Raw genomic sequence first — 22688 nt, forward strand, 5'->3', positions numbered from 1 at the left:
GCTGAAAGTGCTTTTCATATGGTTGTTTCACCTGGTTTATATATATAAGCGCCTTGGGCACAACCTACTATTAGGAATTTTTAAATTTATTTTCCTTTACAGGTTCTGTTACATAGATTAAAAGAAGCCAAATTCCTAACTCTATTCTCATTTCTTTTGAATCTTCAAATATTTACTTACTCTAGTGGATGAGAAACCGATTCCTCGCGGATGACTCGAGGTTACTAGGGTAACATAATTTTATCAGGAATAGGAGAATACGTAAAAATATTGAGGCAATACAGTCGGACTGGATTATATGCGATTCGATTATATAAAATTTTGGACTCGATTACATACAGTTTGGATTTTTTTTTATATTTCAAATATGACTTATTTCAAGAAGAAATGTAACCTTTCAACGTTAGGGTGAGATTTAAGCCTAGCCTCGAAAGAGCTAAACCCATCTGTTACACTTAAATGGCGACATAGTTCAACGCCTAGTGAATCGCATCAATGTACGCTGAGCAAGGAATTTGGAAATTTCGTTGAACGCTTCAAATCTAATGGCTCTTAGAAGACCTATCAGTAAAGTACAAATTATCACGCATGATACGTCGATACTTTGCATCCAACATCGTTGGAACGGTTTCCGATCGATGGAAATAGATTTCCATAGATTTCGTGCTTCATCTATATAAATATAAATGGAAGGCTAAATGTGTTGCTAAGCGCAGAACCCGAAGAAGGAATAATCCGATTTGAGCCGTCTTTATTTTGTTGTATTTGTCTCTTCCCGAAGATCAATATAGCGGAGAGAAAAATCGTAAAATTTTCGGAAATCTCTGAAGCAAGTTTGGAAAATTCGGAAAATTGAATTCCCATATATTCGAAAATTACATCATGATAAACGCTGGTAGTCCGTTCGATATTTGCGCTAACAAAGCTGATCTTTGTTCGAAGGTGGAGTTCTATAAAAATGGAAGGCCAAATGTGTTGCTAAGCGCAAACCCCGAAGAAGGAATGGGCCGTTTTATTTTGTTGTATTTGTTTCTGCCGGTAGATCAATGTTATGATGAGAAAAAAGGTTTGAAATTTTTGAAAAACTTCGAGAGAAAGTCCGAAAAAAAATCCCATGGTTTACAATGACATTGTTGTTAGTCGAATTGGATTTCGCGTTTGCGGAATTCAGCTTCATTCTCCGTCAGTGTGAAGCGGAAATGATTCTCAGGTGGAAAATAAAAATTATGATTGAAAATTTATTTTTTGTATCAAACAGGTATTTCATGCAACGGGGAAACATGCTTTTTGCAAGTGAATCAAGAATCTTGGGCGAAAACTATGTCTGAAACCAAATTTATATTATAATTTTGGTAGAAGTAATAGGAAATTTATAGTAAATGGAAATTATAGTAAATTGAAATGGAAATAAAGATCAATCAATGGAGATTCTGCGATTGAACCCACGCCCGTTCACTCAGTAAGAAAACGTGAATTCTCGAAAAATTATTTTGTCAAAAGTTCGCCGGGTCAGCTAGTTACAGATGGAAATGCACAGAGGAATTGATGTAGTCAGGAAAACAAACACGGATGGGAATATAAAGGGTGTTAAATAGAAAATGAGATTTTTTTCAATACCTTTCAGTGACTCAAATAAAGAGCGTAAAATTTTCTTTTTCCAAGAAAATTGCTCTTTGGGATCTCTAGAAACTGTAGGCGTGTTTGGTTTTGCTAGTTTGAATTTAGTCAAAGTAAAGATGGCGCGTGCTCCGCGAACGCTTTGTACGGTTCTACGAAACGCATTTCCAGCAAGGAAAAAAGTTCACGGTGGCACATTTCAAGGAAGAAAATGTACCTGTCAGTACGGTATATCGTATCCTGGGTTCCCTGAACGTAGAGCGGAAGGTCGGAAGTGGTCGTCCGGTGACGATAATGACGAAGCAGAGGAAGACATCGTTAAAGAAGCTGTTTGACAACAAGGACGCAACCAGCCTGCGTGACGCCGGTCGGAAATATGGCTGCTTCCACGTATTGATCCATCGGACCCTCAAGATGGAAGGAATTGTCTGCAGGAAGAAGACGAGGTCGCCGGAGTACACGGAGGAGCAGATTGAGACGGTTAAATCACAGTGTCAGTGGATGACCAAAAAATACCGCGGGACGTCTTTCGTTCTGGACGACGAAAGCTATTTTCCGCTGTACAAAACGCATATTCCAGGAAATGATAATTACTACTCCAGCGATAAGTCATCCACACCGCCTGAAGTGAAATACAAGTTCAAGCACAAGTTTGAAAAAAAGGTTATGTTGTACATCGCCATTTCCGACCGGGGCATTTCAAAGCCTTGGTTTAAGCCGAGCGGTCTGGCAATCAACCAACAAATCTATCGAGAAGAGTGCCTCGATAAAATCATGCTGCCGTTCCTGAACGAGCATCACGCGGATGGGAAGTACGTCTTCTGGCCGGGCAAGGCGTCTTCCCATTACGCCAAGAAGACGCTGGCGTATCTTGAGGAGAAAAAGATACCGTTCGTGCCGAAAGATCGTAACCCAACAAACTTGCCCCAGTGCCACCCAATAGAGGATTTCTTTGGCTCACTCAGTGCCCTAGTGTATAAAAACAATTGGAGGGCTAAGGACACGAAGCAACTGACTACAAGAATCCGTAATTGTATCCGGAAAATGGACGTAAGTGCCGTACAACGTTCTTGTGAGAGTTGAAAAAATACTGAAATCGATGAAAAAAGAAAAAAAAATATATATGTGATTGAAAAAAATTCTCATTTTTTATTTAACACCCGTTACGTAGAAGGACAAACTTGCGTGGAGATGAATTCATCTTATAAAATCATGAATCCGGAATGAATATTTAACTCGAGCAACTAGAAAATTCCGATCACCAATCGGTGCATTATCCTACACCGGATGAGGAATCGAAGAGATAGTAAAGAGAAGTGATCTTTTAGTGGGAATACACCTACCAAAAACTCTCATGTGCGTTGAGGGCATACATCCCAACGCATTTCTAAGACAAAGATACTGAACTCGCTCGACGTAATTTTTGAACAGCGCCTTACTGCCGAATCTGCGTGTGAGAATATTTCATACAAATAAGTTATATAAAAAAAATTTAGATTGCAGGCCTCGAGAGTGTGCTTTGTCTGACAAGACCTCTATTGAAACTGAATCAAAGCCTGTTTCAATTTTCATTTGGCCTTATTCCCCTATACACGTCACGGTGGAAACGAAATGGAATGTATCCGCGATGACAACGGTACGGTATCGACATCTGGATACGTGATTAGTGTTCCACTAAAACTCATCATTACAATATAATAGTATCTTCAGATACAATTTTTGTAAGAGATTATTTTACCACATAAAAAAAAGTTTTCCATCCACATTGAATACTAATTTGATACGGAGAAGTTAATTTTCATTCATAATTCCTATTTGAAAAGAGTTCAGTCTGCCTTAAATCCCATTATCATCTTTGACGCTTCACTAACTCTCAAAACGAAGTTCAATGACGTGCAGGTCATTTCGTTTCCACCGTGAAGTGTGTACGGGAATAAGGCCCATTATCTTTATATCCACTGCAATAAAGCCGCTGTGTGATTCACTCACTTGCATGTTAAGCAAGTCATGGGCTTAGGGTAAAAAAGGACACAAACAATCTCAATTTTCTATAATGATCAAATCGGAAAGGACAGTTACTAGGAAAGGTAACTTTTTTTCCCAAAATATATATTTTATTAAGGCACATGTGGCGTTAGCCCGACGGGGCCGGGAGTTCAATATTTTGACAATTTTTGTCTTACAACTATGTTAGTAATATGTAACCGATTACTCGCGGTTGACTCGAGGTTAGTATTACAAAAATTTTCATAATTAGGATGTTGCAGTCTCCAGTACTATGTATGTGTGGCCGACACGGGATACTTCCTATTGGGGTGCAACTGACCATTGATCAGCGACGCCCCCCTAGTCTGTACCTCATATCAATCGTGATGCATCTCTCTTGACTCGAGGAATCCAGGGTAGAATGGTCACTGGGCGTCACAATCTTCAGCTCGTGTAGAGTTGTCATGAGGGGTACAACCTTTGGCTCTTGTTAAATGATCAGTGGCCTGCACAACCTTCGACCTGTGTATCTGTAAAGTGTATGTGTATGTATTGCCGCGACTAAGTAGAAGTTTATCGATTGGATAGGAGGGATATGATACAGGGATACAACGGAGGAAACATCATTAAACGTTCTCATCGGCGTTTCTGAGGAACAAGTATAGATGAAGCAGAAGATCAGGATCACGACTACCCAAGATATCCCGGACGGGGATATCCGATTGTCTGCCTAGTGCCTTCAATGCTCTGGAAAGCTGAGAGCGGGCAGCATGGAACCGGATACACGACCAGACAACATGCTCGATGTCGTGGTAGGCATCGCCACAATGACAAAGATTGTTTGCTGCGAGCCCAATGCGATAAAGATGCGCGTTTAAATTGTAGTGATTGGACATAAGCCGAGATATCACGCGAATGAAATCGCGAATGAAATCGATGGGCAATGTTCCAATGATCCCCAGTGCGTAGTATATCGCACCCAGTTCAGCGACATACACGGAACAAGGATCTTTGAGTTTGAAAGAGGCACTGAAATTTTCATTGAAAATGCCGAAACCAGTGGACCCGTTTATGAATGAACCGTCAGTAAAGAACATTTTATCAGATCCAACTTTCCCATATTTTTCCGAAAATATCGACGGAATATTGGAATACGGACATTGGATCGTAGATGATCTTGGATTCCATGGATTTTTTGTCTCATGGACAGATCAAAATTGACAGAGGAATTGCAAAAGTATGGGAAGCAAACTTGGTTGGAAATGCGTGGTGAAGGGTGCACGTCGTGGGTAAGGTACTCATGGTATAAAGACATAAAACTTGACTGAGGAGTCAGTTGGTGTAGATTTTCGAATTTACCAATCACCAATGGATTCATGATCTTGCAACGGATGAGAAATCTGTAAGATAATTCTGTGAACCGAAGAGTAAGCGGGGGTACTCCTGCCAAAACTTCGAGACTCATCGCATGTGTCGAATGCAAACACTCCATGGCTACATGATCAGCTGATCGGAAGCAAAAACTGCCATATTCTAACACTAATAATATCGTTGTTTTGTACAGCTGAATGAGGTCTGCTGTACAAAACAACGATATTATCAGTGCTAGAATATAACAGTTTTTGCTTCCGATCAGCTTCCAGGATTCATATTCTTAAGCTGGAGAGAATACAATATCTTTGCTTGCGTATAGCCAAGGTAACTTGAAACGAGTCAGATGATGTGAATTTCTTTGTTTCTCTGAACTTGAACTTGCCAACTTCATTATACTTCATAGTTTCGCACGACAGAATTGTTTCGGTTATCACCCCCGCAATTTTTATATGCTAGGAAGGGATGCGCTTGTGCTTGTTGACAACAATTTCGTTTGAGTGCTTCCGGTTAAACACAACAACTCGTAGTTTGTGGGGATTAATCTTATAAATTTCTGTTACTGAGATATACCTTGTCAGATATATCAGGTATATCTATGTAATTTTTCCAGCTAACGGCGTTACATTTCTCTTATGTTACAACTTGCTTGAAACAATGAACATACAGTACAAAGTACATAGGCACAACAATATTTCTGCTACTCTTGCATAAATACACATATAGGAATGATATAAAACAAATAAATGAAAACGAAACATTAGCCAGTCTTTTTCAAGTAGAGGCTCGCATTTTGTTGTCTATTGCAATGTCATGATTATCAACTTCACTGGTAACCGAATCATTCCTCCCGTCCGTCATTCGAAATGTATAGACACATTTACAATAATGATAACATTTGAAAATCAATTGGAATTTTGATTTGCCGTTAACCGTTATGAGATGCAGATGTTTTGTCTCACACTGTATATGACCTTTAGAATAACCCCCATACGACTCTATACCGAAATAAGTGCAATCGTCGGCGAAAACCGAAAAATGAAAAATTTTAGTGGTGTTATCAAGATTAGGTTTATTGCCATGTTATTGCATTCACTCATAATAGTTTTATTGTAACTACACATTTTTGACGTTTAGTAGCTTTTTGCAATTGCATAATTGGAGTGTCATGTTGAGTTCACTAATGTCAGTAAGCTCAAATAAACTCAATTGTGAAATTATTTAATTGTAGTTTTTGTGATATGTATTTGATTGGAAATTAGCTCAATAATTCCTGTTTTGATTCCGAAAACCAGTGATCGAGTTTTTTTCTATTTAACTCGTAGCACAAAACGGAACTCACGTTGCACAGATTAATCTATATGCCATCAAATGCTTACTTTAATGTGCATGTTTTGTGCAAACGGGTCTCTTCCACATCAATCTGTACCCAGCTGTTAACATTATGTTTTTACAACACAGAAACAAGTTGTTGAATCTTTACACGGAGTTCGTCTCACTTGGGGGAATTCGAACACTGAATGCTTCTGCCCTGGCGAGAGAGTGTGGATGTGATACGCTTTAGTGCGATCAAATTCATACTGGTATGCGATTGCAAATTGTAATTACACACAGCCGTAGATACTTTTTTAGTTCAGCAAACAAGTAGCTATTGGTGCACATTGAAAGCAAACTATGATTGACAGAAACAAATTCGCATTCGCCATATGCTATCGAAGAAAAATATACACGACACACAGCATGGACCCATCTTTGTCATGTCGTCGAATCAAAACAGTCAATCAGCCCAAATATCCGGAAAATCAATTCATATTTTGGAATATTTGGTTAATGTTGTTTCTCATTGTTTTTCAGATAGACGAAGAGAGAGGAATGCAGAACACGACATGAAACTTCCATTAATCATGTTCGATGCTATTAATTATTTTGTTATTGAACCTTAAACAGCAGACTCGAAATCTAATAAATACTTTTGAAACTCTAATAATAGAAAAAAAACTAACTCTTTGAGCCCCCCTACACTAAGTATTCTGCAGCATCGGCCGCGTCTGTCCAGTCTGTGGTTTCGAATCGATAAACAGTCGTTGCTGTCTTTCAAACGAATAATTCTATTCATTTATTTTTTAGAGATTTCTTTCTTTTTCTAGATATTCAAAAATATTCCAGTAGCTCATAGAACATCTCCTGATTCCAGCAGCTGGCTGACCTGTGCATTTCCGATGTTTGGCATCAAAGAACAGCTAAACAACATGATAATTAGCAGTATGATTCGTCAATATGATTTCCTACTACCCTTCATTTGAATTTAAAAAAAAGTGTTTCTGGTCCATGGTTTAAGTTACATACTCACATGAACGTAAACATGGGATGCTTACGAGTTATTCCAACCCAGCAAGGCAACGCAAGGAAGAAAACACACAAAAACAAAATTTCAATTCAATGATGTTATAACCATCACATTTTTCTCACGTTATCGTGGTTCCATTCGAAGGTTATTTCCTCGATACAGCGCTGTCAAGCGTCGATTAATATTTAACATTTTGTTACATAGCAACTGATTAGGTCGCCCCGCAAACAGTTACTTCACACTGATTTGATATTTATTCATCAAAATCAGAGGAAGGCATCGACGTCTCGCAAAAATGTTTCTCATGAACTGTAATCTATTGCAGCCACAACAAGCACCATTGTGAGCACTGATGCTGCCGAACGTATAGATGTTTATTTACTGGTTGGAAAACTCATTTCGTAACGATGTTACTCTACAAAAGTGGATATCATATCGCCATATTTCTGTATAAGTTTCAAGTTTCAGAACTCTTTCGGCTAAATTTGGTGATAATAAACACGACAATGACAAATCAGAGTGAATAATTATCTTTTTTATTATTGTTTTCGGTGTGAAATCAATTTATTCATGTTTAGCTTTATTTGGAGTTTCTATTGACAATACGAACCGCATCTGATTGGTCAACTCATTTGTTTACTCATTGATTCACTGTCGTTATGGACCAAACAAGCATCCGCTGAATAGATGTTTCCGCGCCTCCAACCAGTCGATGGCATCAAATTGTGTTGGCGGATGTTATGGAGCATGCATAAACTTGAAATCGGTTCAGGCCACGAACGACGATTGATTGATTTCCGGCTCAGTCGGTCCGCGTTTCTGAATCGAGGTATTCGTTTCTCGATCATTGATGACAGCGTGATCAAAACATTAGTGCTGTTGCTATGTTATTCACCCCTTTTAATCGGAAAGTATATGATTTGCTTAAATTCTTGGAGTTTTAGTGAGTGTTTTCGATAACCCCTAAAAGGTATTCGTTTGAGAAACCCATAGAACAGTGAAACTACCTTATACGTAGAACAGCCACTTCTTTGTGGGACCGGTTTGACGAGAAATATTCACCAAAACCAGTTTTGCGGGCCGAGAAATATAGGATTGTGATTTGAATCATGTTTTCCTTTCTAACAGACCTAACTGTGCGGTTCCGGCAAATAGCATTGAATATTCTTGCAAACTTTTCAAATTTCTATGTACATATCTTTTAAGGAATTTACGGTCATTTTTGAACTCTGATGATACTGCACACTAAAGCAGCATTTGTGTTAGCATTAGCATTAGCATTGAGTAAGTTGCACAGTATCGTAGGTGGTACGAATTCAGAACTATCAAGTTAAAAGCTAGCCTACATCCGTTGCTGATGATTAGTAATATCTCTTAGGTGAAGGCATGCTTTATCCGCATACTAAAGCAGCATTTGTGTTGTGCATCAATTCTACATCAAATTTAGATCCATACAAAATTGTCATACTGAGTGAGTCACAACACGACCCACATCGTGCTGCACATTAACTTGGCCTTTGGAAGTAATGACTTTTTGATGAGTTTGCATTTCTCTCCGTTCCACATATGGAGCATATTCTATGCTACATCATGGTAGGAAGGTAGGAAGTGGTACATATTCGAATAGATAGTGTGTCATACCTGAACGCTAATACTTCCACACCACGCATGCGACGTATGATGGAGACATCGCTTAGTTCACTTCCCCTGTGAGAAACAGAAATAGAAAAGAAAAAATAGTGATTATAGTACTCCATTTTTATGAATGTCATCGCTATCATCAATTACTCATTGAAAGGCGTTAACGAAAAAAACACGAAAATTATAAAAATTATACGAAGCTCGACAATGATGTAATGAAATTGCTTCGAGGGAAATTACTGTTTTGATTTATACGCTGCATCAATATAAGAAATAGCCTGTAAACACATCTTCCAACGGTGTTTCCGTTGTTGGAAGCATCTTCCTCATCATATTTAAGCCCTAGCTTTCCTAGGAAAACTTTGCCTTCTCAATGTGATACTACATCGGTTTTTATTCAGATATCGATGTAGTTAATCGGCATCGATAACTTGAATAAATGTATGTTTAAGTGGCAAAGTCAATTATATACGTGAGAGTGGCAATCAATGTATGATGGAAAATCAATGTATGGAAAAAGCGACCTCCAATTTTCTGACGGGACTCCCTGTAAAATGTTGATTTCCGCCCCGGGTGTCACCTTCAGTGGGGTGTTACCCACGATCATGATATTATATTTTTCTCGAAAAAAATCCTTCAATATTCCGTGTGAATGTCGCCCGTCAGTGATTGGTGGTATTATTTAGGAAGAAATTTCAAGCATACTTTCTTGTTGAATTTAGATAAATTTGGTACAGTGTGTAATCTACTATCCAACCTTTGTCAGTGTTACATCCCGAGAATAAACCATCAGTTATAGTGAAAATTTCTATTTGCTTTGTTCCTCCAGTGCAACTTAGTATACTCAGTTTTCCGAAAATTTATCTAGACTAACATAGGGAAAAGGCTAAATATTTTTGACGTTTTTTTTTATTTTTTTTTACTCGAAAATAAAGAGTCCTACAAAGAAGTGATCTATGGAAGAGTTTTAATAAAATAATAGAATTTTCAGAACAAAATACTAAAAAAAAACTTTTTGGAACCCTACACTGAAAAACATTGATTTCAAAAATTAAAAGTCAATTTTCTCAAAATGATCATCTCAGATTTTGATGGAATGGTAGATAAATATGTGCCCTACAACTCTTCCATACATCGCAACTTGTGCATATTTAAGGCAAAAAAGTTTTTCTAACAAAACTTTTTCTATATTTTATTGAAATTAAGTTTATTTATTTTTTCAGTGTGGAAAGCAGTCTTCCATGTTTCACAAAAAAACACTGCGTCCGGGATAAACATGTCCACGCTCTGTTCGCAGTTTTGTGTTTGAATACAAACATGATTTTTTCGTACCTCTGTTTGAAAACGTGACATGTTTGTATTCGTAGTATGTTTGGACACACGATGTTTAATCCTAATGTTTCACATGATGTTCGAACATGGTGTAGAGTAATGCGGGGCAAAGGTGCGCACCTAACTGTTGTCGATCAATAACTCTTGAAAAAAAATTAAATAAAATTCCGTTTGTTTACCAAATTGTAACTATATATATTACCTTCGAGACGTAGTACAAGCATTTCTCGAGTTGTGTTTGAAATTGGACAAATACCTATTTTAATACAAAAAGACAAATGCGCACCTTCGCCCCATAGTTGGGACAAAGGTTCGCACTGTACGGGGCAAAGGTGCGCACTTATTGAATTAAACTTCTGAGATAAATTATACCAAAAATAAATGCTTTATCATCAGAAGCGGGAGAAGCATCATTACTAGAGAGTGTAGGCACCGTCCAGTAGGCAGGAGGGGGGTGTTCTATGTTTTTTTTATGGGTGGAGAAGAGTGGGTGCTATAGTCGAACATACCACGTGGAAATTTTTGGGAGGAAGGAGACTGACAATATAAGATATCCGAAAATGTCCAAATTTTGAAACAGAATTCGTTTTTATTAACAAACTAGCTGATCTAGCGAACTTCGTCCCACCCACAATTGATATATTGATATAAATCATTTCGAACACTCAAGTTCCCACAGAAATTTTTTTTATGTACGTAATCTATACTCGCGGTGTATAATTTCTTTTTTGACATATAAACCTGATGCAGACTAAGACGCATCAATTCTAATACTGACTGTTTAAATCCGTGGCTTCGTTCTTGAGTTATATCGTGAGGAACGGACACCAAATCATTTTTATTTATATAGATCAAGTTTATAAATACATAGATACCTTCACTTGAAAAAAAATTTGATTTTAAGTTCATTGTGAAAACCTAAACATAAACGAAACATAACCGTTATTGAATTAAATGCATGGTGAAAATAAAAACATTTTTCATTTGAAATTCATTTTAAATTATTTTTAAGCAATTGTTTATTTTTATTCCTCATTTTGGATTTCGGTTTTGAGGATTCCGACGCTTTACCTTGGAGCGCTGTTGCTTCGTTGCGCTGTTGTGGTTTTCGAAAAGACAGACGGTGGTTTCACATGAAGCTTGAATCCCAATCTCTTCCTGCTAGTTTTGCAACTTTGTTGAATTCGAGCTGGAGGTTGTTGGCTTCCGAAAGTTCGAACGCCATGCGCCTTAAATCTTTGAGAGTCATACCATAGAAAACTTTGTCCAGTGACCTGCAGATCCTCAGGCTGCTCACTCGTAAATATCTATCTGAACCGCACCAGGTACACGCTGACACATCCCAGCAGAAGTAGAAATGTCAATTAAAGAAGCTTCAAATCATAAATCACTTTCTGATATGAGCCTAATTTAGTGTAGTTTCGATCTTTCCAGTTATTTCAGGTAAGTAAATCGTCATCTCCAAAACTGAAAAAATTAGATCAAAACATCACAAAACCCTTTTTACCTCTTAACTTTTTTGCCACTTTCATGAAATGTATCATTTTTTATATGTGTGAGCTGCTGGTGTAATAATGTATCAAACGACTACACTGTTGTCGAAATTTTATGCTCGTTTGCTTCAAAATGGCCAATGCGCACCTTTGCCCCGCATTACTCTACAGTTTCTCTTGCATTTTCCCCCCAAGCACAGTCAATGCGTAGAGTAGAAGAAGCGAATCGGACACCACACCACCACCACTTAACACGTGGTGAGTTTCTATATATATATATATACAGTTTTAAAAATATATTTAAGAATTCGGCTCCTTTAAACTTAAGTAACTGAGCCTGTAAAAATAAACGAATTAAAAAAAAACACGTGGTGTGTTGGTATGTTGACATGGAAAAAATGCTTTGTGTCGGCGATCGATACACGCCGACCTTACGACGCGAGTTGGGTTGCCGGTCAGTATTCGACGTTCTGCTGAACAGACCGTCCAAGACTTAACCAGAAGTTAGACTATGAAAATCCCGCGTAACGAGAACTCCAATGATAACTTCCTTGCAAGGGAGAGGTTTGGTTAGAACCGTCCTGCAGTACAGGCCAATTCTAATTCCAAGTTTGTTTGTATGTTTCTATGTTCCACTTGCGGCACAAGTGAAACAGAGTAACTCAGGATTTGTAGCGAAGTGAAAGATGCAACTTAGTAAACTTCCTCACGCCGGAGGAAAACCTTTTTCGGATGTAGAGGACCCGAACGTACTACTTGAATATTCTTTGGATACTTTATTGATACTGATTATTTACATGCTTTGTGGGTTCTTAAATACTAAGATAATGGATTGTCAGCAATTTTGATGCCCCTTGCTTCCCAGTGTGAAAGGAGTTACAATTTCATTCAATAATATTTTGCTACCCGGGAAGCAAAGGGCGTTCAAATTCGGTATCCCTTTCGAATCGGGAATATGTGTCCATGCTATACTTTTTATACAGTATGTTCACTTCCAGTCGCTGGTTAGGTTAAACCGCGACGAAATCTAATTGCTGATCCTAGCACAACTGACCTATATCCATACCCGCGAACGCGTGCGCGTAATGAATCAGCTCTTTGTAATCTGATCCCTCGCTCGGTCAGTGGCACGGCAGCGCGCTCATATTGTCGCTTTACAGCTGGTGGAAGGAAAATTGAACTAACGCTAACAGCTGATTTCAGCTAGCGACGACATACCGGCCCACCGTAATTCTGCTCGACAGAATTACGATAAATTTGTCAATTGTGCTAGGTACAGTTTTTTGTTCTTTGTTCATATTATACTATCTGCTTCGTTAGTCATCATGATCCTGGGTATTGGTCTTGGTGGTGGTCTTCTCTCGCTTCTTCTAGGGGTCGTCTCACGGGAGATAGCTATCGGGCCATCTGTTGTGTGTTCCTTTTCTCGGCCGATGAAGTAGTATGCCACTATTGCGGCCGATATCGTGGTACAGATGATTGTGATTATCACTATGATCAAACCATGGTGGTTTGAATTTGTGTTGATAGTAGGTGATTCTTCTTCTTCAGTTGGATCTTGTTTGGTGAGTGGTTTGTCTCCTTGGTTCCATATCATGTGTAAAGTGTCGGTTTTGGTTCGATGATACAATTTTGTTGTATTACTTTCTTCTTGTATGGTTGCATATGTTACGCCTTTCTTTGATTGTATCTCGCAATCCGTGTTTAGTTTCACTAAAGCCGCGTAATAACTGGGAATTATCGTTTTGTCACAGTGTATTCTTATACTGTTTGGATTGTGTGTGTAGTAGATAAATTGATTAACTTTCGCCAGAGGTATTATTTCCATATAATCGTATGGTAGTTGTTCGAGTTTACATTGTTCCTTTGTATGAATTTTAAGAAGTGCCGCTGTGATGCAATCTGGTTCAGTTTTGATGGTGTGTTGATCGGAAATGTAATTGCTCTTGTTGAAGCGTTCTCTATCTGGTGCGGGGTAGAAGAACTTCTGCGTATGACTCATTGCGATGAAGTTATGATCGGAAACGATGATGGTTCGGTTTGCTGGCGAGGGTACTGGTATGATTCTGAATAATTCGTATATTTCGCTGCTTATTATAACTGTTTGTTGTTTGTTCATATGTTGTATTTTGTTATTGATGTAGTCATTTAGCTGATGATTTTTGGCGTGCATTTTGATAATTTTGTCCGATATTTCATGCATCTCTAAATTTTGGCGATTTTTGATTGCGTCGATTTCTTCTTCCATATTGTCTCCGCCGAATAGAATATCTTTAAGAAAACCGAATATTCCTTTGCTTCTTTTATGTCTCTTGAGGGCCAACAATTCTTGCGTGGTTACCATTTTCTGTTGTTCCATAGAAGTTTTCATTTCTAATATGGAGTCATCGCGAACCGTTTGTCTGAATTTCGTCAGAGCATTGGTTATATTTTCATAAATTCTGTTAATTGTGGTTAGGTCCTCCATCGGCGAAAGATTTGTATCGACGTTTGTGTACCAGATGCCTCGTTTTAACATGTAGGATCCATCATGGTCAAAAAGTATGCCTGGATCGTTTATTGGGTTGATGGTTATCGTATTACTTGGTTGAATTGCGGAGAGGAGTGCAGTCGCTGTTAGGAATTTTGCCAGTATGTTAGGTTTGGATTTTCTTATCGGCTTTTTTGGTTTAGCCTTAGGTATCCGACTAGCTAGCTCCTTTACTTTGTCGAGATCAATTTTTTGCCTTTTTGCCCAATGTTGGAAGTTGTCTTGGCCGATCTTTTGCATTCGTTTAATTCTCTTAGGCTCATCGGGCAGTGTTGTTAGGTTGATATGTCCTGTGAAGACGGTTGTACTCGGCGTCTTCACATCGAGTTTTGCAAGTTTAACGGCCGGCCTAACTAATTGGTTCTTTCCGAATTTAACTGTCACCGATCGCACTTGTCCGCTTGATGATGGATATGTTTCGGTGATTATTCCCTTGTGGAATTTTCCTTTAATTTATTCGTCGGCCATTACAACTATGTCATCCTTTTGTAGAGGTTCCATTGGTTTTCTCCATTTTTCGCGTTTCATTAGCTTTGGTAAATATTCTGTGGTCCAACGTTCCCAGAAGTTTTGTGTGGCATGCTGAACTTTGAGCCAGTGACTCCTGCTCGCTTCTGCTTTATTAACGTCACTTAATGACGGGTACGGTGTATCAGCAGCACCCATTAGGAAATGATTGGGGGTCAGCGGTTCGTTGTCGTCCACGTTTAGCGGTATATGTGTTAATGGGCGACTGTTTAACAGGTACTCTATTTCCGTGAGTGCAAGCCTCAATTCACTTTCATTGGGTTTTGAATTTCCCCATAGTTTTTGCTTGAGCAGTTTTTTGGTTTCTTGAACCGCCAAAATGTGGTGCTGAGGGTGGGATGAAATGCCATTCAATCCCTTTGCTTGCGGTTCTTTTTTCCAATGCCTTGAAGAGGTTGCTCGCTCCTTGCATATTTGTGCCGTTGTCGCTGTAAATAGCTTTTATTTGGCCACGTCTGTATTGTAGAGTGAGGATGCATCGAATAAGAGCGTCTGTGGTAAGATCGTCTGCTAGTTCTAGGTGTACAGCTCTGGTATCCATGCAAGTAAATAATGCGCCCCAACGTTTTTCTGTTGACCGGCGGACTGTAATTTCCATGGGGCCGAAGTAATCGATTCCAGTGTGAATGAAGGCCTTCGTTGAAGGGCTAGTCCTGCATTCGGGTAGTAATCCCATTTGAGGTGCTTGCGGGGTGGATTTTTGGTTTTTACACCACTGACATTTCGCGAATGCGCGTTTAACTGCACTGCGGGTGTTTACTATCCAGAAGTTTAGTCTGATCGCTGCAATTACTGCTTCCAATTGGCGATGAAGGAATCTCTCGTGGTGATCCTTCGTAATGAGGTCGGTCACGTGGTGCTTATTTGGAATTATTATTGGGTGTCGGACCGCGTATGGTAGTGATCTTGCTTTGTCCAATCTACCGGTAGTTCTTATTACCCCATCACTGTCAAGTGTTGGTTCTAGTTCAGCTATGGAGCTGTTCACTTCAACCCTTCCGTTGTTTTCTAGCGTGATTAAATCTTGTGGATATGATTCTCTTTGTGTTTGTTTTATGATCAATATTTCGGCATTTCTGTAGTCGCTGACCGTTACAAAGTTTCGGTATGGTTTTCCTCGCACGTTCGATTGGAGTTTTCGGACGTAGAAGATCCAATATCCTACGGCTTTCCGCAACCTCTGCCAGTTTGAACACCAATTTAGCTGCAATTTTACATCGGGTATTTGGTCTATCTTGAATATTTTCACCTCTTCCGTGGTTGTTGTTGGCTTTACTTTTTCTGTAGGCCAATATTCTTCTTCTAATTTCAGGAAGGGAGCGGAAGTGAACCATATGGAGTTTGATATAGTTTTATCTCTCGTTGCTTCGTCTGCTGGATTGAGTTTTTCTTCGGTACTACGTTCGTCTATCGTCGTTACTTTCACGCCAAATTCTTCCGTAGAGAAGAATTTTTGAATTTCTTCTCTTAGAGTTTCTGTCTCCATTTGAATATACGTGAAGATTGAGTCTGTTTCCAATTTATCGTTCCCGTATATGGTCCATCCCAGTGGTGTTTTAGCCGCTACTGGACCTTCTTTGCTGACACGCTGATTCGTTGGTGTCAATAATAAGGGATGATCTAGCCCAATTAACAAGGTCGGTTTAGCGTTTTGATATCCGTGGATTGGAAGTCCTCTTAGATGACGGTATTTTTCCTTTAATTCATCGTAATCCAGTGTTTGTCTCGGCAAGGAGAGTTTTCTGATTGTGCGGACGTTTCTCATCGAATGGGTTATATTATTAGTACCTTTGATACCAAACGACACCAGCTGACTCTCTGGGTCAGAATATTCCGATTCATTGGTCCACAACATTTTAAGGGGTGAGGATGGTCCATGTAACTCAAGTTCCTCAGCTGCATCTTTTAGAATCAAACTGTTCGAGGAACCGTGGTCGAGAAAGGCGAAAGTATCGAGGGATTTCCCTCTTGCTGATAATGTTACTGGAATGACTTGGAAGTATATTTTGTTCTTCCTCACGGCATGCAGGTTTGTCCTTTCCTCTTCCACTTCGATGTCCTTTGACGGCTTCGTCCCTCTTCTTTTGACTCTCCATTTGAGACTCAAATTGGCGACGAATTATCTCGAGCGGATCTGCTACTGTTGGTTGCTCCGTTGGACGACTGCGTTGCTTCGCCTTTAAATCTTCGATCTCCTTTCTCAGTTGCTGGAGCTCGTTGATCTCTTTGACGCATTGCGGACAGTTCCATGCTTCCCTCTTGGAGGGCTTAAGTTCCAGTCCCACACAAGTGATGTGGAACCAGTGTTTACACTTGGAGCACTCGGCCATAGTCCGGTCCGAAGTGTCCTCTGCCGTACACAAACGGCAGTGTCCATTTGGATTGTTCACGTATTCCGTCATGCTTCTTCGGAATTCGTGGTTCTGTTCTTTCACTTCGCGTTAACGAGACTGTTACCGGTCCCGGAGTATCTTCACTTTAGTGATTCGGTTTACGAGTTTTAACTTCGCGTCGCGTTTTAATTCGAACGAGTCCTCTCTGGAGCCACCATATGTCGGCGATCGATACACGCCGACCTTACGACGCGAGTTGGGTTGCCGGTCAGTATTCGACGTTCTGCTGAACAGACCGTCCAAGACTTAACCAGAAGTTAGACAATGAAAATCCCGCGTAACGAGAACTCCAATGATAACTTCCTTGCAAGGGAGAGGTTTGGTTAGAACCGTCCTGCAGTACAGGCCAATTCTAATTCCAAGTTTGTTTGTAAGTTTCTATGTTCCACTTGCGGCACAAGTGAAACAGAGTAACTCAGGATTTGTAGCGAAGTGAAAGATGCAACTTAGTAAACTTCCTCACGCCGGAGGAAAACCTTTTTCGGATGTAGAGGACCCGAACGTACTACTTGAATATTCTTTGGATACTTTATTGATACTGATTATTTACATGCTTTGTGGGTTCTTAAATACTAAGATAATGGATTGTCAGCAATTTTGATGCCCCTTGCTTCCCAGTGTGAAAGGAGTTACAATTTCATTCAATAATATTTTGCTACCCGGGAAGCAAAGGGCGTTCAAATTCGGTATCCCTTTCGAATCGGGAATATGTGTCCATGCTATACTTTTTATACAGTATGTTCTCTTCCAGTCGCTGGTTAGGTTAAACCGCGACGAAATCTAATTGCTGATCCTAGCACAACTGACCTATATCCATACCCGCGAACGCGTGCGCGTAATGAATCAGCTCTTTGTAATCTGATCCCTCGCTCGGTCAGTGGCACGGCAGCGCGCTCATATTGTCGCTTTACAGCTGGTGGAAGGAAAATTGAACGAACGCTAACAGCTGATTTCAGCTAGCGGCGACACTTTGCTATCATGACAATGAGGTACTTTGTCTAAAATATTGGACAAATAAAAACCTCTTTATTTGTTCTGAACATAATAAACGTCGAGTGATATCAGAGTTTTTCATTGATATCATTATTTAGTGCACACATCAATTTATATACTGAATACATGTAACATTCGCTATTATAAGCTATTTGAACAAGTACTAAAATTGAATAGAGCGTGGCGGAGATGTTTCGTTACCCACAACAAATTCTGATTACAATATTTCTTTAATTTTAATCGAATATAAAGTACCAGAATTATTCAGCAGTGACATGTTAGGCGTGAAATGTTTTTTTTTTCAAATATCTCGAGAATGGCTGTATCTGGAAGGAGGTTGATTGAGAGCTTCTTTACTTTAAATCACACTAGAATTCATAATTTTGTGGCTAAAATGATCGTTAACGTACATAAATTTGAAGTTTCGAACATTCATAAAAATTCGATGTTCCACAAAGTTCGTCAAAAATAGTTTTACTATCTTGTTCCCATTTTTTTTTAATTTTCTACATGACTTCTATTTTATATGAAAAAAATTTTAAAAAATAAAAAATATGTATCTAAATTGCAAATTAAAGTTTTTTTTGAAAATAAAAAAAGTACTAATTTGTATTTTCAGTGTATATTTCTTCATGTTTGAACATCAATACTCTATAACTCTTTCTAAGACACTATTCCGGTAGAATTCATAGTTTTTGAGATATAAATTATCAAAGATTACTCTTACTAAAATCGATACCCCCTTCTCAAAAGTTACACTTGAGTCAAAAAATTCCCAAATACTGTGGAAAACTCATATTTGCTCCAATCCAAACGGAATACAAACTTTCATTCGAATCAAAAATACTCATGTTTTGTCATTTGTCGATTTGATTTGGAATAACCAGAACAAAATTCGAATCTTCAGCACCTGTTGTATTTTATTTAAAGACCAGGTGATTGGCTTTAATTTGCTATATCGATCATCTAAATCGGTCTAGTAGTTGAAAAGTTATGAATTTTTGAAAAAAAAACATTTTTGGAAAAAAGAGGAAAAAGTTGATTTTTCGGACAACCCTTAACTGGAACACTCCCCATTCATCCTAACATCCGAAAAAAAATCACGAGATTTCATTATTTTTCGACCTTCCAAACAGAGGTTCCCCCTTAATGGATACAGTGATCTAACGTAAGTTGCACTTCGTTCAAGGCACTGTTCTTCGAACGCATTTTCACATGGGCTCGATTTTAAAAGGGAGTACGAGCTGCCTGAATTCGTTTAAATGTTTCGGTATTATGGAATAATCAACCCAGTAATCATAATTATCATAAAATTTTAATTAATTGGTTCTTGACGCATCATTCGTTACTACAAATGATCCAGGACGCTTTCAACCTTTCAACTTTCAACCGAGTTGAACGTCGGGTGGCACCGCTTTCCCGGGAGTTTGATACTTTCTCATGTTCATTACGGATCTCACTTGAATAAAAAAACTCAAAACAATGGACCCAGAACTGAAAGCGAAACATTTAGAGTATGCAGAGAAACCGTTAGCTGATGTGTGAAACAATTTCACGATCGAACCAAAGTATTTTAAGCTCGCCAACACCCAAATCGATATTAAGCCGAGTGGTTTGCTCGTCCCTTAAATAAATCCCAGTACTTTTTGCAAAAAGTGAAATATAACGATAGGAACTGCTGCGTTGAACCAAGGAGTACTTACTTTTGTGTAAATCAACATCAATTTCTATCAGCTCCAAAATCCGCATTTTTAGCGTTACGTAATTTGTATACCACGCCTAAAATCACTGAAATCACCGATCCCGTGTAGTTTGGATTTTGATCATAATCTAACCTGCTGATTTAGTTTTTTTTTTTCATTTTTATACAGCGCATGCTAATCTGTTCTGTACCTTTCCATTTAAGTATATCCTCGGCCGAAGAAACAGTCTCGAAATAATTCTGGCTCTTTATTAATACGAGTTTTTAACATTAAATCGGTGATAGCTCTCTCATCAATATATAATATATCAATAATCAAGAAAACTACATACATGATAAGAAATTGGCATTCCCAACGTATAACGAATGAATAAGATCCTGCCATTGATATTTACTTCCTTTAACACATATTTTTGAAAGGCTTCCTCACCAGTGACTCAGCAACGTAAATGACTAAACGACTCAAGTTCAAGATTGGGAACTTGCTAGTGGGAGTATGCTCATATTTACCTCTGAATTAATTCAGTATCTTCCCCGCGGCTAGGGACGCCTTCTATAGGTGTTGTTTTTCCAATGTTCCCAAATAAGAACTTGAGAATTGCGCGCTATTCAGAATCGGTAGGACGAAACCGCAGACAACAGCGTCGCAGAAGCGGAGGGTAGGAATGAATTATAGGCCAGCCACGCATATTGCTTTTTGCTTCACCCTGTTTCGTCAAAGCTTCAATCATGACCGTCTGAAACACCGCTCACTCATTTGCGAATGTTGAAATCTTGTTTTTAAGTCTACTTCTTAGGGTGGCAGCGCAGAAATGCAAAATTAATTAGATGGTAATATATTATATGGTATTTAAATATCCCTTTGTTTTATATATTCTAGTGGAATGTATGAATCTGTTTATTATATCAATTATGAATACAATCCAAATCGTTCTGTATTATTTTAAAACTGATACCGTCATGGCATTGCAGCCCCAAGATTTTTAAAACTTTACACATTGAATATGTGTTCATTGATTTAGATATTTTCCCTTTCTTTTTTTCATTGCAAGTGCAAGAAATAATTGATGTCATTTGTAACCATAGAAGAACAAAGTAATGTAGATCATTCATGTTTATCACTAAAAAATTCGATTAACTTTTGAGCGTATTTAACGCATATTTTCAATGAGTTACCGACTTTTTGAACAAAATGGAACTGTTCAATTCAGTTGATTATTTTCAGTTGAGCCTTTGTTTTTATAATATGTGATGTAAATTAATAGTCAAGACCTTTTCCGACGTCATTGTTTCTTTTTGTACTGCAGAATCGATTCATTAAAAACATTTTCAACAACTATGTTCTACTCACCAGCAGTTCAGCTTCTTAATCGCCGCAAGGTCAGACTGTTTAGACCGTGCTATAACCATTTCTTCAGTTAACCTGGCCATTGTTCCGGAATAGTTTTCGCGAGTTGTTTCCTGTACCAATGGAAAACAATCCGCCGCTTTGTTACTCACTCAGCACCTGATCCAGAACTAATCCAAGCTTTTGAAACCGAAATCTATTGTTGCCTTCCTTCGCTGTGCCGTACATGAATTTGCACAAAGTTGATTATTGCGATATTTCTAGTAATCCGTTCACAAATAGAGGTAGCAGGGCTTTTGACATTTGCACTAGCTACACTTTCCACGCATTCTTCCTACTTATTTACATTTTTACATGCCTTTCCAATGTAAATTCCACAACTTGTAATGCACTCCTTCTCTGTCAAAACCAATCGAATTTTCACTCACATCCAATTCTCTATTATGCAGAGCGTGCTTTGTCGATATTTCAGACTAGACTGCCGTTAATCTCACTTTTCACGAATTCAGTAATACACCAACTTCGCTCCCTGCAGACGATCGTTGAAAAATTGAGAGAAAAATTCTTTAACTATAAAGAAAAACCTCCTATTTTCGTTTCATATAACACAGCCACGATAGTGCACTATCAAGCAGAAACAGTTAGAGAAATCTTGCCAATGTTGCTGTTCAAGTTTTCTACTGCTATTCACTCTTGGAACCCACATTTAAACACTTCTATTTGAACACGACCGACACGTCCGACGTTGAAAGGTACAATATTTTTGTAAAATAAGTATTGAATGAATCATATGGAAATCATCACGAGCGAAGTGGTTTACATACCAACGAAGAATGACGGGAGAAACCAGCGCGAACGTCAAATGTATTATAGCATGTGCAAAACCCACCATAAATACGTAGGAACTGATTGGCTGCGTACGTGTAAGTGTTTTTTTCAAAACCATCGTTTTTTATAGCGAACTAGCTGACCCGGCAAACTTCGTCCCGCCCAAATTTTGTTTTTTGTTATCAATATTTTCAATCATTCTAGTTGGGTCCAAATCGTCCAATCGCAGAACTGTTCATTGATTGATCTTTTAATCGACCCCGTTTAATTTTGTATGGCAGCTCCCCCTTAGAGAGGGGGGTGGAGTGTCTAGCCACCGCAAAAACATTTATTCCACCCTAAAACCTCCACATGCTAAATTTGGCTAGATTTGCTTGATTGACTCTCGAGTAATGCAGAAATTTGAGTTTAAAAAATTTGTATGTAAAAGCAATGTAAAAATATAAAAGTTTGAATGAAAATTTTTACTGTTTTTACTAATATTGTTTGCATCGACAAATGGTTAAGTGAGTGTCAGAACTACATGTGTTAGATATGTAGTTCTGACACTCACTTAACCATTTGTCGATGCATTTCCTG

At 38.6% G+C, this 22688-nt stretch overlaps 1 protein-coding gene across 4 annotated transcripts in view; it reads right to left on the minus strand.

Annotated features, from left to right (window-relative positions):
* The window catches only part of LOC129767295 (putative uncharacterized protein DDB_G0279653), a 75143-nt gene extending 53038 nt beyond the window's left edge, over positions 1-22105 (minus strand). For 3 of the 4 annotated variants that reach the window (XM_055768013.1, XM_055768012.1, XM_055768011.1), the window contains exons 1-2: positions 21285-22098; positions 8963-9028 (exon numbers count right to left, since the gene is read on the minus strand). In XM_055768013.1, coding sequence (XP_055623988.1) covers positions 8963-9028; positions 21285-21364 — 146 coding nt within the window. In that variant the 5' untranslated portion in view covers positions 21365-22098. Of the gene's footprint in view, positions 1-8962; positions 9029-21284 lie in introns of all 4 variants that reach the window. The other variant, XM_055768010.1, reaches the window with a different exon arrangement.
* Between the last annotated feature and the right edge of the window lie 583 nt (positions 22106-22688).

This window comes from Toxorhynchites rutilus, chromosome 2 (genome assembly GCF_029784135.1).
Source record: "Toxorhynchites rutilus septentrionalis strain SRP chromosome 2, ASM2978413v1, whole genome shotgun sequence".
Classification (NCBI taxonomy): domain Eukaryota; kingdom Metazoa; phylum Arthropoda; class Insecta; order Diptera; family Culicidae; genus Toxorhynchites; species Toxorhynchites rutilus.